Here is a 17,776-nt window from a genome sequence, read left to right as displayed (position 1 = left end):
AGAGGACGCAGAGTGAGTGTCTGTGCGCGTGCAAGAGGGGGGAAACAGATTGAGCGCAGTGTGTCCGGTGGCGCAAAATGTGAGGGGGCACAGAGTGTGGGCAAGAGTAGAGTTTGAAGATGCACATTGCGGGCAAGAGGGGATGTAGAGTGTGAGCGAGAAGGAATGTTGAGTATGAGCTTAAGGGGCCGAAGAGTGCTGGCGAGAGGGGATGCAGAGTGTGAGGAAGCAGAACGTGGGCGAGAGAGGATGCAGAGTGTGAGTATGGAGACTCAGAGTGTTTGCGCTGAGGGGACGCGGAGAGTGCGAGGAGGGTCGCCGAGTGTGAGAGCTCCTGAGGAGGGACGCAGAGTGTGAGAGCTCCTGAGGCGGGACGCAGAGTTACGTAGTACGTCCACACGACGGCGCCAAAGTATAACAAATTCCAACTTAATAGTTAATGGAACTGTCATGCGTACCAGTGACCAGCAGGGGTCAGCATTTTCATGACAGTTATACATGATATATTTGGGCCTTGCTGCCCTCTGGTGGGGATGGATGATTATTGCACCGAGAGAAGCTTCTGGTAAAAGAAATAGTGAGTGTGTTCTTCATGCAGCATACAGATTATGGAAACAATAACATCACAGGGTAAATCAGACTCCATTGAATATATATATGTATTCATAGGTTGTCATGCAGTATATGGTGTAATACAGTACATGATGATGCCAAAGGATAACAAATCCTAACTTCACACTATTTAACCTGACATGTAATTACATAGTATGTCCACACGACGGCGCCAAAGTATAACAAATTCCAACTCAATATTGTTAATGGAACCGTCATGCACACCAGTGACCAGCAGGGGTCAGCATTTTCGTGACACAATTAAATATGATATATTTGGGCAGTGCTGCCCTCTGGTGGGGATGGATGATCATTGCACCGAGAGAAGCAGCTGGTAAATGAAATAGTGAGTGTGTTCTTCATGCAGCATACTGAATATGGAAACAATAACATCCTGGGGTAAATCAGACTCCATATATGTATATAGGTTCATATGTGTATATGTATATGTATACATATCATAGGTTCATTGCTGCCCTGTGGTGGGGATGGATAATCATTGCACAGAGAGAAGCTGCTGGTTAATGAAATGCATCTGCAACAAATGCAATAAACGCCACTGCAGGTGACATGAAGGGTCCTGATGTCGGTTTATATGATTATTATCATCTTGTATTTATATAGCGCAAACACTGTATGCAGCGTTTCTTACAATGCATATATTCAAGGGGTCTGACAAGACTAGAAATGACAGACTGAGACAAACCCATACATTTGGTGGAGAGCCCTGCCCATATTACCTGCCATGGAGAAAGGTCACTTCTCTAGCGGGGTTTCCTGCAGCTGGATGCAGAGGTAGCAGAGTTAAGCTCAGGATCGCCCCTGCTGTTACTCAGATTCTCAGAGTACCTCTTTATTAAGGAGTCCCACGTGAACATGCACTCAGTAACACAGAAGACACCGTGACGTTGCATGATTTTTATTTTACATGAATGATTTTCTACAACATGTCAGCACTGAGCCCGAACAGCGACGGCGGTACAGATTTTAACAGAGGGAGCCGGGTTCGAGCGGGGATGGGCTGATTTTTGCAATGTCCCAATAGGAGCAAATACGGGTATTTTTTTTTTTAAATACAAACTGGGCCGAAAGGGTTAAACCCTGTGTTTTATGCTGTTGTGATGTAGCATCTGAGATGTTTGCCGCTCGCTTATATGTCTTTAACAATACGATTGTGTTTGCCTGGCGATGGGCCGCACGCCGCTGTGGCACACAGAGGGTTAATATTGTGGCGCTGTTTACTCTTTGTGCAGAGTTTATGTCCATGTTCTGGGGTTTGATTCGCTCGCTGGGCCGCGGCGTGCCGGTTCCCCTCTCATGTGTGTAAAGCTGATCGTTCCAAGTTCTTGGTGCTGATACGTTGTATATATTGTGTATATAAGTAATAATAATAATAGTAATAATGCCGTCTGTCATTTTTGTTTGCTATGTGTTATTTAAAGCCTCCCGCACGCCCCTAGATGCCCCTCGGTTCTCTGCCGTGTTCTGGACGTTCCGTGTTTAATTGGCCGGATAATTCTGACTTCGTGCAACAAATGTGATAAGGATTTGGCTCTTTATATCGTAACTTTATATCTGCAGATCTGCGTCTTTATATTATAACTTTATATTTGTGTCTTTATATTATAACTTTTGCATCTTTATGTTGCATCATTGAATATGTTGGTTTACAATGAACCCCATTAATTTTTCGGTACCCCCTGAGGCTGGGGTGAGGATGAACAGACGCCATGTCTGAAACCTTATATAGCACATACTATAGTCCAATCTTATAGCATAAAACGCAGATATTGCCCCGTTATACATCGTTCACATAATAATGATTATTATTGCCCCCCTCCATGCTGTAGGTGCCCTGTTACAGCTCCTGTAGCTGTCCTCCGATGAATATCACGGTTTATTCACGTATTGTTACTGCGAGGTCTGCCCCCCGCAGGCTGTCAGGATCTCCTGGTAGGAATCGAGGTGGATCTTGCAGGTAGAGGGAGGCACTGATTGATCCACCTGGGTCAGGACTGCTGGGCTGTTCAGTGATTTCCAAAGAGCTGCTTTGATTTTGCCGCTTAATCCACTCTTTCTATTAGGAAATGGAAACCGAAAAGACCCCGCAAGTTTGCGTGGGGGGCTGCTGTCAATTTTCTGCCCCCCAGAAAAGCCAGTTTGGGGTGAATTGGGGAATTATCTGCTCAATCAAGCAGCAGGCCAAGGCCCTGGAATATAATATTGGTTGCAGATCGGCGGAGCTCTGGGGTCTGGATTATTACACCAAAATCTACCCCCTGGAGGGATTGTTTGGACTCCGGCTGAACTGTTACAGTAAGGACACGGAGGGCCGGTGAGTGGCTTGTTTACAAGACAAGCATGTGGTTTTATTTATCAATAAATTGTTTTGTTTTTTTAAAATACAAACTGGGCCGAAAGGGTTAAACCCTGTGTTTTATGCTGTTGTGATGTAGCATCTGAGATGTTTGCCGCTCGCTTATATGTCTTTAACGATACGATTGTGTTTGCCTTGCGATGGGCCGCACGCCGCTGTGGCACACAGAGGGTTAATATTGTAGCGCTGTTTACTCTTTGTGCAGAGTTTATGTCCATGTTCTGGGGTTTGATTCGCTCGCTGGGCCGCGGCGTGCCGGTTCCCCTCTCGTGTGTAAAGCTGATCGTTCCAAGTTCTTGGTGCTGATACGTTGTATATATTGTGTATATAAGTAATAATAATAATAGTAATAACGCCGTCTGCCATTTTTGTTTGCTATGTGTTATTTAAAGCCTCCCGCACGCCCCTAGATGCCCCTCGTTTCTCTGCCGTGTTCTGGACGTTCCGTGTTTAATTGCCCGGATAATTCTGACTTCGTGCAACAAATGTGATATTAATGGCTGTGGGTAGTTGGCTCGGCCACGCGTTACTTTCACTGGATTTGGCTCTTTATATCGTAACTTTATATCTGCAGATCTGTGTCTTTATATTATAACTTTATATCTGCAGATCTGTGTCTTTATATTATAACTTTATATCTGCAGATCTGTGTCTTTATATTATAACTTTATATCTGCAGATCTGCGTCTTTATATTATAACTTTATATCTGCAGATCTGCGTCTTTATATTATAACTTTATATCTGCAGATCTGCGTCTTTATATTATAACTTTATATCTGCAGATCCGTGTCTTTATATTATAACTTTATATCTGCAGATCTGTATCTTTATATTATAACTTTATATCTGCAGATCTGTGTCTTTATATTATAACTTTATACCTGCAGATCTGCGTCTTTATATTATAACTTTATATCTGCAGATCTGTGTCTTTATATTATAACTTTATATCTGCAGATCTGTGTCTTTATATTATAACTTTATATCTGCAGATCTGTATCTTTATATTATAACTTTATATCTGCAGATCTGCGTCTTTATATTATAACTTTATATCTGCAGATCTGCGTCTTTATATTATAACTTTGTATCTGCAGATTTGTATAATTATGCGCCGATACTGGATGCAAGAAATCCGCTTTGGAATGTTGATAAATTGATTGAGTAATTGGAGGGAAAGGGACAGGGGAGGAAAAACTGGGAGCGTACAAGGGGTCCGCCTGCCCGCGTACCCGCTGCCCGCTACCCCTGCGTGCCGCCCCGCTGCCCCTGCCCGCGGACCCGCTGCCCCTGCGCGCCGGCCCGCGGACCCGCTGCCCCTGCGCGCCGGCCCGCGGACCCGCTGCCCCTGCGCGCCGGCCCGCGGACCCGCTGCCCCTGCCCGCGGACCCGCTGCCCCTGCCCGCGGACCCGCTGCCCCTGCCCGCGGACCCGCTGCCCCTGCGCGCAGGCAAGCAGCTCCATGTTGATGGCAGCAGTAGGGTACAAGTTGGGTTTCAGATGGTTCCTATTGTCCACAGCATCTAGCCTGTTGGCTGGTGAGATTATGTGAATGATGTAGACAAACCCTACAGCTGCTGTGGATATTCTTTGGAAGCTAAGATGTTGATGGCGGCAGTGGACTACAAGTCGGGTTTCTCAGGATCTGCAGCAGTTATGAGCTTTACAAAGAGGATGGTTGATGACGGACAGTTCTGCTTGAGTTTGCATGAGCTCTGAGGTCTTTATGGAGACCCCACGTTGACCTCGCCGAGTGGGATTGTAGATTTCATTGCCGTAGATATCATCGGATCTATTTGCACGCGGAGGAAAGATGAGGGTTATCTAAAGCCTGATGTGTGGTCTAAAAGCTGGCAGCCAATCTCAATGTGTAGCCCATTCGGAGAGGTAATAAACTGTAATGCCCCTCAATAAATAGTACTTGAGAATAACTCCCCGGGGTATCATACACCAAAGACTGCATCGTACAAATGACATCGTAAGCGGCTTCCGGCTCTACGAGTCATTACGTTTGCCACACATTATTTAGCCGAATGCTCACAGATCTTGTTAAGCTCCTATAGAAGCAGACGGGCTATGTCACTCTTCCTCGGAATCTCTCACACTGACAGTTTTAAGAGCCGGCCTCCAGATCTTTCCTTTGATAATTTTAATGGAAAAAATGTTGTGTCCAGTAGGTTTCTGCGTGGAAATATCTGCAGATGTTTCCAAAGGTCACTTGAAGAATAAAAATGTTACTGGGGGGGGGGAAATGGTCTTAAGGAAAAAACCCGACGCGTAACATTTGAAATACCTTCTAGAACAGAAGAAAAAGCCTCAAATTCACTTTTTCACTTTTTTAAGCCTACGGGCAGAAAAAATAAAATATTTTTTTGGATGGGTGTTTTTTTAGGACTCCCCCTCAAATTTTTTATGACTTTCTGGTTTGTGGATGTGCGATAATATCAGATAATATCACTGATACACGTAAATATAGAGAAAGGGGGACATCCTCCGAACGGCAATTTGTCTTGTCATCATTGTGACCTTGTTGACCCTTCAAGTGGCCAAAAGACCGGCGCTGGCACACCGAGAGTTAACACATCGTATATTGTCCCCAATGGAAAGCTCACCGATTTAATTACAGGATGAATCTCAATTCCGCCGTTCTTTGCCTCGTTCTACGGTAATTCTGAACGTTCTTCGTGCCCCGTCTCACGCATCGCTTCGTATATCAAAGGATTGTTTTGGTAACTGAAATGCCGCCTCCTCTCCCTTCCCATCACATCCTAGCAGACCCCTTGATGTCTCTGCCACACACAGAGAGCAGGCTGAAGGTCTCCTTCTCCACCCATAGGGGGTGCCCTAAAAGCACCAACTTGACCAAATCGCTGGCTTTCTGCATCAAACTGCCTTCAGCTCCAGGAGGATCGCAGATGTTGCTGGGTTTTGATACATTGTATCTTCTTGTTTCCATTGAATCCCCTTTTCCCAGCCTGCTGGGTGTGATGAGGACCCGGCTCAGGGGCTGCCTGCTCTGCATCCTCCTTTCCAGGTCGGCTCTGGTGTCTCTGGCCACCTGGACTGATGAAGGACCTAAAAGTCTTCTCCGGGTCAATGCAGGAGAACTGGCCCATAGAGACTAAAGTGAATGGGTTAAACATCCCCCTGAACAGGATCAGCCCCCAGCCTTGGTGCTCCGGGGTAACAGGTTGCCGGCTGCATCTGGAGCTGCTCGGGGACAGGGGGTCTCTGTTTGAGGTCTATTTCCACCACAGGTATGCCCAGCTGTCTCTGAAGACCACCCAGGTGCTGGACAGGGAGGAGAACTCCCGGTATGTGTTCAGGCTGGGACTGTGCGGCCAGCAGTTTGCCCTCGTAAACCGCTCCACGATCAGCCTGGATGAGATGGCGGGGCTGAGGTTCGTGGTGTTCAGATCCATGATCCGGATCAAGGGACCAACGCCGAGCTGGTGTACTTTGCCGAGCCCATCAACGACTACTTCTGTACCACGGCCAGCCCCTGTTGCGCCACCCCCCCCCGACAGCTGCGGATTTGCCCCAGGGCCAAGACATTTTCGGTGCTCAGTAAAGAGGAGGCTTCTCCGGGCATCTTCAGGCGGAAGAGGGCATCCTCCGTGCCCCAGGCGTTCTATGCCATCTCCATAGCAGAAGACGCCGCCCCGGGCTCTGCTGTGAGCGCCCTGGAACCTGGAGAACTCAATGTCTCCTCGTTCCAGCCGCTCTCCCCAGGGGACTGTCCTGTTGGGGTGAACTGGGAGACCGGCGCCGTGACCCTCTTCAGGACCCTGGACAGAGAGTCCGCTGCCAAACACCGCTGTCTCCTCAGAGTGCTGGACGGCACCGGTAAGGGGTCTATTCGGAACTCTGGGACAAAGTGCTACATGGCAAACATCACACTGGTCTCCATGGTGACTGCCCCACATGTAAAATCTTGCTGTGTGTTCTGCTTTTAAACAATTAATAGAGAAATCTGTGGGAGTCTATGGAGCGATCCCTGTTATAACCTGCGGTGATCAGAGCCCACGGATATGTATTGCCATGCGCTCTCTCTCTGTAAGCTCTGTGAATCTGATTTAGGGGCAATGCAGGGACCTCAAAGCAGAACTCCACGATATTCTGTGATCCGAACAACATCATAAGAAACCGTCTGGACTTAAGGAGTTCCCACAGGCCGGCTTATTGGAGAAACTCGTGAGTGAGGGTCCTGCGTATTGGAGAAACGAGGGATTCCCCAATAATCTCCTCTCCGGTCTCCTTGGAATTGCCGCCGTGTGATCCGGACAGAGCAGACGTCTCCGCGTAATGGCCGCTGGGAACCCTTTTTTTCTCATTCAGGGTTTTCTCGTTTCATATTTATTCCGCTTGCACAAATTCGTTTATCATAAAGTCATGCAATTATTTTTTTCTTTTTTAACCTATTAGCATCGATGACATGTCTGTAATTCCCGCGATTCTTTGAAGACGAGAGCGCAATACGTTTTAAAGCCGGGCATAGAACGTCTATTACATCTCTGCCAGGGAGAAGGTCACGGTTCGGCCTTTTTTTTTTTTCATGGCGTAAAATATTACAGCCGGCGTATCAGCTTCACTCCTATAACCTAATGCTTTGTAATACATTGTGATTCATCGGGTCTCGAGAGTTTGTCCCAATACGATCCATAAATGAAAGGCGACTGCATAGACTTCATGCTATAACGTCTCACAAGTGGTTTGCCGGGGCCGGTCGGACTGGGATGAGTTTTCGGCTCAGAAGACCTTTAGGTTTGGTGTTGGACGAGCCTCGGGGTAGGAGGTAGCACTGAATGGTTCTATGGCAGCGTTTCTCTGCGGAGGGACTTGATTTTGTACTCTGGGGACTGTTTTCCAGATACAGAACGTTTGTATCGGAAGAAGCGGCTCCCAACACCCTGGTTGCCACCCTACATGCCTTTGATCCAGATGGAGATCATGTGTCTTACAGCATTTTGGAAGGAAATAGAGAAGGAAACGTTATTATTGACTCCGAGAAAGGTACGTAGAGCGTTCTTTTGTAAAATACCACCGATGCTTTTTACAGATACCTGACGATTTCTTGCATATTCTGTTACCTTAAGAAGAAAATTCAGATAAAATCAAGTTCCTCACCAGAATTCCGTCACAGTAACTATAACTTGATATTCCTAAGTAGTTGAGTAGGGGGATCGCTTACCCTGGGTTAAGGATTTGTAACAATGGGACTGATTTATCCTCAAACCATTTAACAGGAATAATCCGTCTGGGTTCTAACCTGCTTCCAAAGCATCATGGAGCCGAGTATGTTCTGTATGTGACCGCCACAGATGACAACGCTTCGGGGGATCCTCACAGCCTCACCAGCACGACTACGGTCGTCGTGACAGTCGATGACGTCAACCAGAACAAGCCCGTCTTCCATCAGGTACCTCATACATTAAATCAAACTCCAGAAAACCGCTTAGGAGAATAATCCCTTACTGAACGCCAATGAACTAAAGCCGTGTTAGAACTGTCCTTGGCTCCAAGATGTAGCCAGATCCTAAAAGAAATGTGTGGATTTAACGTTATTTCCAGTGTGCCCAGTACCGTCACCACGCCGTAGTCCTGGAGAACCAGCCCCCAGGAACGTTTGTGCTGCAGGTGGAGGCGAAAGACGCAGACGTTGGCGTCAACGGTCAAGTGAAGTACGGATCGTTCATCACGAGGGCTCTCTTCCTGCATTCAGCATCCATCCGGACACAGGTGCCACCGCCTCCTATACCTTAAAGCCCTTTAAACATTGTTTGGAGAGACGGGCTGCAGCACGGAGACCGAGGACACACTTTCCTCCCGGTGTATTTGTGTTCTAGGTTTTTAATATGCTTTTTGCTGGATTGGTGTATACGCTTCTACCCTTCTACCCCAGGGTCAACAGAGGTGACATCTTGGAGCTTCATTTGATTCTGTTAAAACCAGTGGGTCAGATAGGCTCGGCGATGCAGGTTTTAACCATGGTTGTAGGTCATGTTAATCAGCCAAGCTTTTTTTCTCAAAAGCTTATGAGAAAATGTTCTTCACGTGTTATAGCAGGAATTGCCAGTCGCAGGGTCTGTCCGCGGATTGTCTGCATATTAGTGCGGGCGGACAGTTTTAGGAATTGCGACTGCCAGAAGTGCCTCTGTGAAGTATTTTAATCTCCTGCCTCTCGTCTCTGCAGACTCGGCGTACGTGCGCGTTTTCATCAGCGATGTTAATGATAACCAGCCGGCTTTCACCAGGACGTGGGATCCATTGCTGCCCTTGTCAGTGCCACTGATCCAGACGAAGGTGAAATAAGTGTGACCGAGTTGTAAGAGAGTTACAGAGCTCTGCCCCCAAAGACTTATAAATGTAGGAATGTGACCAAGGATAGTTCAACTGGGTCTAGGAATGTGACCAAGGATAGTTCAACTGATACCCCTGGACCAGGGGTTTCCACCCCTAGTTCTCAAAAGAGTAAAGAATGGTAATAAACTGATTTTTTGTACCAAAAAGGTGAGCAAAGGAATTATCAGTAACTAGTAATATCTCATTCCTGTGCTTATCAGTAATGCGGATCATTCATTTGACTCGACATACAAGTCATTCCGTTTAAAGGGAAGCTGTTTGGTTTGGAAGAAGCTCTCGGAATGTTTGTTTATGTTACAGGGATGAATGCAAAGATCTGCTATCAGATCACAGCTGGGAATAACGGGGGAGCCCTGGATGTAGACCCAGAAACCGGCGCTGTCTTCATTTTCCAGCCACTGAATTACGAGGAGGTGCCGGTCTATGAACTCACTGTGCTGGCGTCGGACGGGAAGTGGGAAGATTATGCCACGGTCATGATCAACGTGTTGAACAAAAATGATGAGGCTCCGGTTTTCTCGCAGAACGAGTACCAAGGTCACATAATGGAAGAACTGTCACACTTACCGGTTTTGGTACTGCAGGTATCCCTGTCTACACCACTTGTCTCTTGTACTTTGAACATGTTTCCAGAATTTGTTTGACCTCATCTTCCTTATAACTCTCAGAACAAGGGGGTTAGGGGTATTCTTCAAATGTTCTTGGCCAATAATAACAATACTGCTGTGTTTACTCTTTGACGTATGTCAAGGTTTCTGCTGTAGACCAAGATGACCGAGAACAAGGAACCATGAAGTATTCTCTGCATGGAAGCGGAGCCGGTAATGTTTTTACCATAGATGAAAGGACAGGAGGAATATTTGCCCAAAAGCCTCTGGATCGCGAGGAACACGCTCTCTGGAGGTTTGTGGTTCTTGTCACAGATGAAGAAGGAGATGGCCTCTTTGCCGATGTGATCATTTATGTAGATTTCTAAATATGAATTTTAGATTTGTACATAAAATGAATAATTTAAGCATACAAGAGATCGAAACAAAGGAAAAAATAATTAATCTCCTTGCCAAGGACAGACGCGCATGCACACTCTTATTTTTTATTAATTTTTTTTTACATTTTTTAAGTAGGCTAATGACATGTAAAATATAAGAGTTGATATTTATTAGATCGCTTTAAATCTGCACAATGAGTTTACATCCGAAAATCCATCCTGGCAAACGCTGCCAAGTGAAAGTGAGCAGCAACAGCGAATGAATAATCTTTAGCCAACGTTAATGGCTGTCAGAGTTATTTTCATTCCGAGCTTAACTGAGCTAAACAGGAGGGACGTATTGGAAATTGGAGTTAATTCTCCGGCAGCTCATGATGATCGTATCTTGTACAGTTCCTGACAGGAGAATGTAGGACAAATGATTAAAAATACAGATGGGCACGAATGCAGACGTACTTATGAATGTCTTACCATTTTCTCTTGTTTAAAACAGCCGGGTGGTCATCAGCAGAGATTGGGAAGGTCGTTGTGCTGGAAGAATGAAGATGGGATACAAAACACTATTCCGCCGTCTCTCAAATACCCAGGTGAGTTCCATGGCTCGAATAACACACGCATTTCATGGTCATTAATGCACTTCACTATTGACACGCAATGGGTTATAGGTTGAACATGTCGGCCGGTGGCTGACCAGTTGCTTAAAGAGGTCTCAGAGAAGTTGATGGATATGTATTCATCAATCCAGAGGTAAATTGGAATACTCTATGTCACGACAAGTTTGAGATGTCAGACTTTGATCATTCAGGTGGATCACTGCTAAGGTAGGACGATCTTTAGTGTCGGCCTATAAGGTGTATGAAGGAACCGGATGACACGTCTGGTGTATGAAGGATTGAGAAGACGTGTCTGTTGTATGAGGGAGATAGATGTGTCTGATAAATGACAGAGTGAGAGGACATGATGTATAAGAGACGAAGTAGACATGTCTGGTGTATAAGAGAGGGAGAAGACGTGTCTGGTGTATGAGGGAGAGAGAAGACGTGTCTGGTGTATGAGGGAGAGAAAAAATGTGTCTGGTGTATGAGGGAGAGAGAAGACGTGTCTGGTGTGTGACGGAGCAAGAAGACGTGTCTGCTGTATGAGGGAGAGAGATGATGTGTCTGTTGTATGAGGAAGCAAGAAGACATCTCTGGTGTATGAGGGAACGGGATGACATGTCTGGTGTATGACGGAGCGAGAAGACATGTCTGGTGTATGAGGGAACAGGATGACATGTCTGGTGTATGAGGGAACGGGATGACACGTCTGGCGTATGAGGGATTGAGCAGACGTGTCTAGTGTATGAGGGAGATAGATGTGTCTGATGAATGACGGAGTGAGAGGACATGATGTATAAGAGACGAAGTAGACATGTCTGGTGTATAAGAGAGGGAGAAGACGTGTCTGGTGTATGAGGGAGAGAAAAAATGTGTCTGGTGTATGAGGGAGAGAGAAGACGTGTCTGGTGTATGACGGAGCAAGAAGACGTGTCTGCTGTATGAGGGAGAGAGATGATGTGTCTGTTGTATGAGGAAGCAAGAAGACATCTCTGGTGTATGAGGGAACGGGATGACATGTCTGGTGTATGACGGAGCGAGAAGACATGTCTGGTGTATGAGGGAACAGGATGACATGTCTGGTGTATGAGGGAACGGGATGACACGTCTGGTGTATGAGGGATTGAGCAGACGTGTCTAGTGTATGAGGGAGATAGATGTGTCTGATGAATGACGGAGTGAGAGGACATGTCAGTTGTATAAGAGAGGTAGTTGACGTGTGGTGTATAAGAGAGTGAGAAGACATGTCTGGTGTATGAGGGAGAGAAGAGATGTGTCTGGTGTATGAGGGAGACAAGAGAAGTGTCTGGTGTATGAGGGAGAGAACAGATGTGTCTGGTGTATGAGGGAGCCAAAAGACATGTCTGGTGTATGAGGGAGATAACTGAGGTGTCTGGTGTATAAATGAGGGAGAAGACATGTCTGGTGTATGAAGGAGAGAAGAGATGTCTGGTATATGAGGGAGCGGGATGAGTATGTCTGTTGTATATGAAAGGGATGGGACAACTCTGGTGTATGAGTGTGCGAGCAGACGTGTCTTTTTTATGAGGGAGAGAGAAGACGTGTCTTGTATATGAGGGAATGAGAGGAAATGTCTGGTGTATGAGGGAGCGAGCTGATGTGTCTCGTGTATGAGGAAGATAACTGAAGTGTCTGGTCTATAAAGGAGAGAGAAGACATGTCTCATGTATGAGGGGAGCAAACTGAAGTATCTGGTGTATGAGGGATTGAGCAGACGTGTCGAGTGTATGACGGAGTGAGAAGACATGTCTGTTGTATAAGAGAGGGATAAGACGTGTCTGGTGTATGAGGGAGAGAGAAGACTTGTCTGGTGTATAAGGGAGAGAACAGATGTGTCTGTTGTATGAGGGAGTGGGATGCCGTGTTGTATAAGAGAGGGAGAAGGGATGTCTGGTGTATGAGGGAGCGAGATTACGTGACTGATGTATGAGGGTGCGAGATTACGCGCCTATTGTATAAGGGAGGGAGAAGACATGTCTGCTGTATGAGGGAGAGTGAAGATGTGTCTGGTGTATGAGGGGGAGAGAAGACGTGTCTGGTGTTTGAGGGGGACAGGAGACGTGTCTGGTGTATAAAGGACTGAGAAGCCGTGTCTGGTGTATGAGGGAGAGGGAAGACGTGTCTGGTGTATGAGGGAGAGGGAAGACGTGTCTCGTGTATGAGGGAGAGGGAAGACGTGTCTCGTGTATGAGGGAGAGAGAAGACACGTCTAGTGTATGAGGGAGAGAGAAGACGTGTATGAGGGAGCGAGATGACGTGTCTGGTGTATGAGGGATCGAAGTTTCATGTCTGTTGGTGCTGGTGTATGAGAGAGGGAGTAGACATGTCTGGTGGATGAGGGAGTGAGAAGACATGTCTGGTGTATAAGAGAGCAAGAAGATGTGTCTGGTGTAAGAGGGAGCGAAAAGAGGGCTCTTTCCCTCATACACCAGACATCATACAACATGTCTGATGTTTGAGGAAGTGAACTGAAGTGTCTGGTGTATGAGGGAACGAGAAGACGTGTCTGGTGTATGAAGGAGGTAAAAGATGTGTCTGGTGTATGAGGGAGTAAGATAACATGTCTGTTGTATAAGAAAGGGAGAAGACATATCTGGTGTATGAGGTAGCGAGCAGACGTGTCTGGTTTATGGGGGACTGAGAAGCCGTGTCTGGTGTATGAGGGAGAAAGAAGTGGTGTCTGGTGTATGAGGGAGTGATCAGAAGTGTCTGGTGTATGAGGGAGAGAGAAGACATGTCTGGTGTATGAGGGAGTGGGATGATATGTCTGTATTATATGAGAAGGAGAAGACATGTCTGGTTAATGAAGGAGAGAGAAGACGTGTCTGGTTAATGAGGGACATGGAAGACATGGCTGGTTAATGAGGGAGACAGAAGACGTGTCTGGTGTATGAGGAACTGAGAAGCCGTGTCTGGTGAATGAGGGAGCGAGAAGACAAGAATGATGTATGAGGGAGCAAGAAGACATGTCTGATGTATGAGGGAGCGGGCTGAAGTGTCTGATGTATGAGGTAGCGGGCTGAAGTGTCTGGTATATGAGGGAGCAAGATGACATGTCTGTATGAGTGAGTGAGGAGACATGTCTGGAGTATGAGGGAGTGAGCAGACATGTCTGGTGTATGAGGGAGAGAGATGATGTGTCTGGTGTGTGAGGGAGTAAGAAGACATGTCTGATGTATAAGGGAGAAACACCACGTCTCTGGTGTATGTGGGAGAGAGACAACGTGTATGGTGTATGAGGAAGTTAGAAGATGTGTCTGCTGAAGGAGGAAGATAGAGGACACGTCTGGTGTATGAGTGAAGGAGAAGACGTGTCTGGTGTATGAGGTAGAGAGAAGATGTGTCTGGTGTATGAGAGAGAGAGACGACATGTCTGGTGTATGAGGGAGTAAGCAGACGTGTCTGGTGTATGAGGGAGTGAGGAGACGTGTCTGGTGTATGTGGGAGCTGGGTGACTTGTCTGGTGTATGCGAGAGGGAGAATACATGTAAGGTGTATGAGGGAGTGAGAAGACGCGTCTGTTGTATAAGAGAGGGCAAATACATGTCTGATATATGAGGGAGCAAGAAGACATGTCTGGTGTATGAGGGAGCGGACAGAAGTGTCTGGTATATGAGGGAGTGAGGAGACATGTCTGGTGTATGAGGGAGATAGAAGACATGTCTGGTGTATAATAGGAGCGAGTAGAAGTGTATGATTATGAGGGAGTGATGAGATGTGTGGTGTATGAGGGAGCGAGAAGAGATGTCTGATGTATGAGGAAGAGAGAAGATGTGTCTTTTGTAAGAGGGAGCAAGAAGACATGTCTGGTGTATGAGGGAGAGAAAAGACATGTCTGGTGTATGAGGGAGAGAAAAGACATGTCTGGTGTATGAGGGAGAGAAAAGACATGTCTGGTGTATGAGGGAGAGAAAAGACATGTCTGGTGTATGAAGGAGCGAGATGACGTGTCTGATGTATGAGGAAGAGAGAAGATGTGTCTTTTGTATGAGGGAGCAAGAAGACATGTCTGGTGTATGAGGGAGAGAAAAGACATGTCTGGTGTATGAGGGAGGAAGATGACGTGTCTGGTGCATGAGGGAGAGAGAAGAAGTGTCTGGTGTATGAGGGAGAGAGAAGACGTGTTTGGTGTATGAGGGAGTAAGCAGACGTGTCTGTTGTATGAGAGAGTAAGAAGAGATGTCTGATGTATGAGAAAGCGAGACAACGTGTCTGGTGTATGAGGGAAGGAGAAGACTTGTCTAGTGTATGAGGGAGCGAGCAGATGTGTCAGGTGTATGAGAGAGTTAGAAGACTTGTCTGGTGTATGAGGGAGCGAGAAGACGTGTCTGGTGTAAAAGAGAGGGAGAATACATGTCTGGTATATGAGGGAGTGAAGAGACTTGTCTGATGTATGTTGGAGCTGGATGACTTACCTGTTGTGTAAGTGTTACAACCATACATGTCTGGTGTATGTGGGAAAGAGAAGACATGTCTCGTGTAAGAGGGAGCAAGAAGACGTGTGGTGTATGAGGGAGCGAGAAGACATGTCTGGTGTATGAGGAAGAGAGATATGTCTGGTGTATGAGGGAGTGAGCAGACATGTCTGGTGTATGAGGTAACAAACAGACGTGTCTGGTGTATGAGGGAGAGAGAAGACATTTCAGGTGTATGAGGGAGTGAGCAGATGTGTCTGTTGTATAAGAGAGGGAGAATAGATGTCTGATATATGAGGGAACAAGAAGACATGTCTGATTTATGAGGGAGAGCTAAAGTGTCTGGTGTATGATGAAGCGAGATGATATGTCTTGGGTATGTGGGAGCTGGATGACTTTTCTTTTGTCTATGTTTACGAGGAGACGTCTCTGGTGTATGAGGGAGAGAGAAGATGCGTCTGATGTATGAGGGAGCAGGCTTACATGTCTGCTGTATGAGGGAAAGAGAAGTCGTGTCTGGTGTATGAGGGAGCGAGTAGAAGTGTCTGGTGTATGAGGGAGTAAGATGATGTGTCTTGTGGATGAGGGAGAGAGAAGACGTGTCTGGTGTGTGAGGGAGTGATGAGACATGTCTTGGGTATGTGGGAGCTGGATGACTTGTCTGGGTTATATGTTTACGAGGAGACGTCTCTGGTGTATGAGGGAGAGATAAGACATGTCTGGTGTATGAGGGAGAGAGCTGAAGTGTCTGGTGTATGTTGAAGCGAGATGATGTGTCTGGTGAGTGAAGGAGTGATGAGACATGTCTCGGGTATGTGGGAGCTGGATGACTTGTCTGTTGTATAAGTTTACAAGGAGACATCTCTGGTGTATGAGAGAGCAAGAAGACATGTCTGGTGTATGAAGGAGAGAGAAGACGTGTCTGGCATATGAGGGAGAGAGTTGAAGTGTCTGGTGTCTGGTAAAGAAGACATGTTTGGTGTATGAGGGAGAGAGTTGAAGTGTTTGGTGTATGAGTTAGAGAGAAGACGTGTCTGGTGTATGAGGGAGAGAGAAGACGTGTCTGGTGTATGTGGGAGAGAGAAGACGTGTCTGGTGTATGTGGGAGAGAGAAGACGTGTCTGGTGTATGAGGGAGAGAGAAGACGTGTCTGGTGTATGAGGGAGAGAGAAGACGTGTCTGGTGTATGTGGGAGAGAGAAGACGTGTCTGGTGTATGTGGGAGAGAGAAGGCGTGTCTGAGGAAGATAACATTGCATTGACAGTTTGTTTTCTGTAGGTATTTTTGGTTGAACCAAAACAACGGGACAATCCTAATGACCGAGAGACCTCCGCAGGGAACGTACGACGTCAATATTACGGTTTCTGACGGTGTGTGACCAGATACCTTCTCTACTATCAAAATTTATGTACAAGAGATTGGAAGTGACGCCTTCCGCAGCTCGGTGTCTCTGAGACTCACAAGTAAGTCATAAGTGGTGCGGAGGGGTCTCAGGTAGATTCTTGTAGGACTCCGCTGGGACATTTGATGGCAAGACTGCCTGGTTTGACCATCATAGAGTTTGCACTAGATAAAGAAGTGATGTACAGGTCACCAGAGCTACATATATATGTAACCATTTCCCTGGACTCCTGTACATTGTACCATAAAGACATTAAAATGATGTAGTATCCCTGCATAGGGATAGAAGGAAATGGTGGGACAGGAACGCTCTTGGCATTAAGTAACCCCTGTCCTACTCAGTGCGTAACCCCAATTCCCTTCCCCGCTCCTATCTGGGTAAATACGTTACTATCTCAACTTTTTAATCCGCATTTTAGGCATTACAGCAGAGGAATTCATAGAGAAGGATGAGTTTGGAGTCAGCAGACGTGACCAGCTCCAGGCCGTCCTGGCAGACATGGCAGCTGCCCATCCCAGCCATATCCACATCTTCAGTGTGGTGAATGCAGAGGATAACGCGACCGACGTGACATTTTCAGTATGCAGAGCTGCCTCCTGCCACAAACCCGAGATCTTACGGAGCTTATTGACAGCCCAGAGAGAGAAGGTATGGACAGAGTGTTTATGGCGTTTATTACTGAGTAAGAATAACGTCGACTGTCTCTTAAAATTAATGATATTACATAACGCAGAATATTAGTCTCATGATATCTAGATGTATCCGGTTTGTCTTTCAGAGTTTTGTGGAAATAATTCCCTTGATTTTGAATCTCTGAGGGTACAGCCGGGGGTTTATTACTTTATAACAAAAGTAAAGATCTAAGAGCGATGCGTTTTAATCATCTTTATCTGCATTTGTTGTGGGAGGGAGCTGGTCCTGGGGTGCCTAATGGCCACAGAACTGGGATGGTTTCTAGATAAGTTTTTTGTGCCGTCTTAACTGAGTTTTTTTGTATTCT

General features: G+C 46.4%; 1 protein-coding gene and 1 long non-coding RNA gene across 2 annotated transcripts; both read left to right on the top strand.

Annotated features, from left to right (window-relative positions):
• The first annotated feature begins 7,657 nt into the window (after positions 1–7,657).
• LOC128468046 (neural-cadherin-like) lies at positions 7,658–10,282 on the top strand. Its single transcript, XM_053449816.1, has 8 exons — positions 7,658–8,004; positions 8,238–8,410; positions 8,563–8,730; positions 8,838–8,904; positions 9,185–9,294; positions 9,502–9,520; positions 9,655–9,938; positions 10,119–10,282. Exons 1-8 carry the CDS (start codon positions 7,797–7,799, stop codon positions 10,146–10,148), a joined length of 1,059 nt encoding a protein of 352 aa, XP_053305791.1. The 5' UTR covers positions 7,658–7,796; the 3' UTR covers positions 10,149–10,282.
• A 552-nt stretch (positions 10,283–10,834) lies between these two features.
• On the top strand, positions 10,835–17,411 carry LOC128467036 (uncharacterized). The gene is made up of 3 exons (XR_008345674.1): positions 10,835–10,929; positions 16,653–16,837; positions 17,195–17,411. It is a non-coding gene; the product is annotated as an uncharacterized LOC128467036 (long non-coding RNA).
• Positions 17,412–17,776: the final 365 nt, after the last annotated feature.

Source organism: Spea bombifrons, chromosome 10 (assembly GCF_027358695.1).
Source record: "Spea bombifrons isolate aSpeBom1 chromosome 10, aSpeBom1.2.pri, whole genome shotgun sequence".
In the NCBI taxonomy this organism is placed as follows: domain Eukaryota; kingdom Metazoa; phylum Chordata; class Amphibia; order Anura; family Pelobatidae; genus Spea; species Spea bombifrons.
This window is presented reverse-complemented; position numbering and strand designations above follow the sequence as displayed.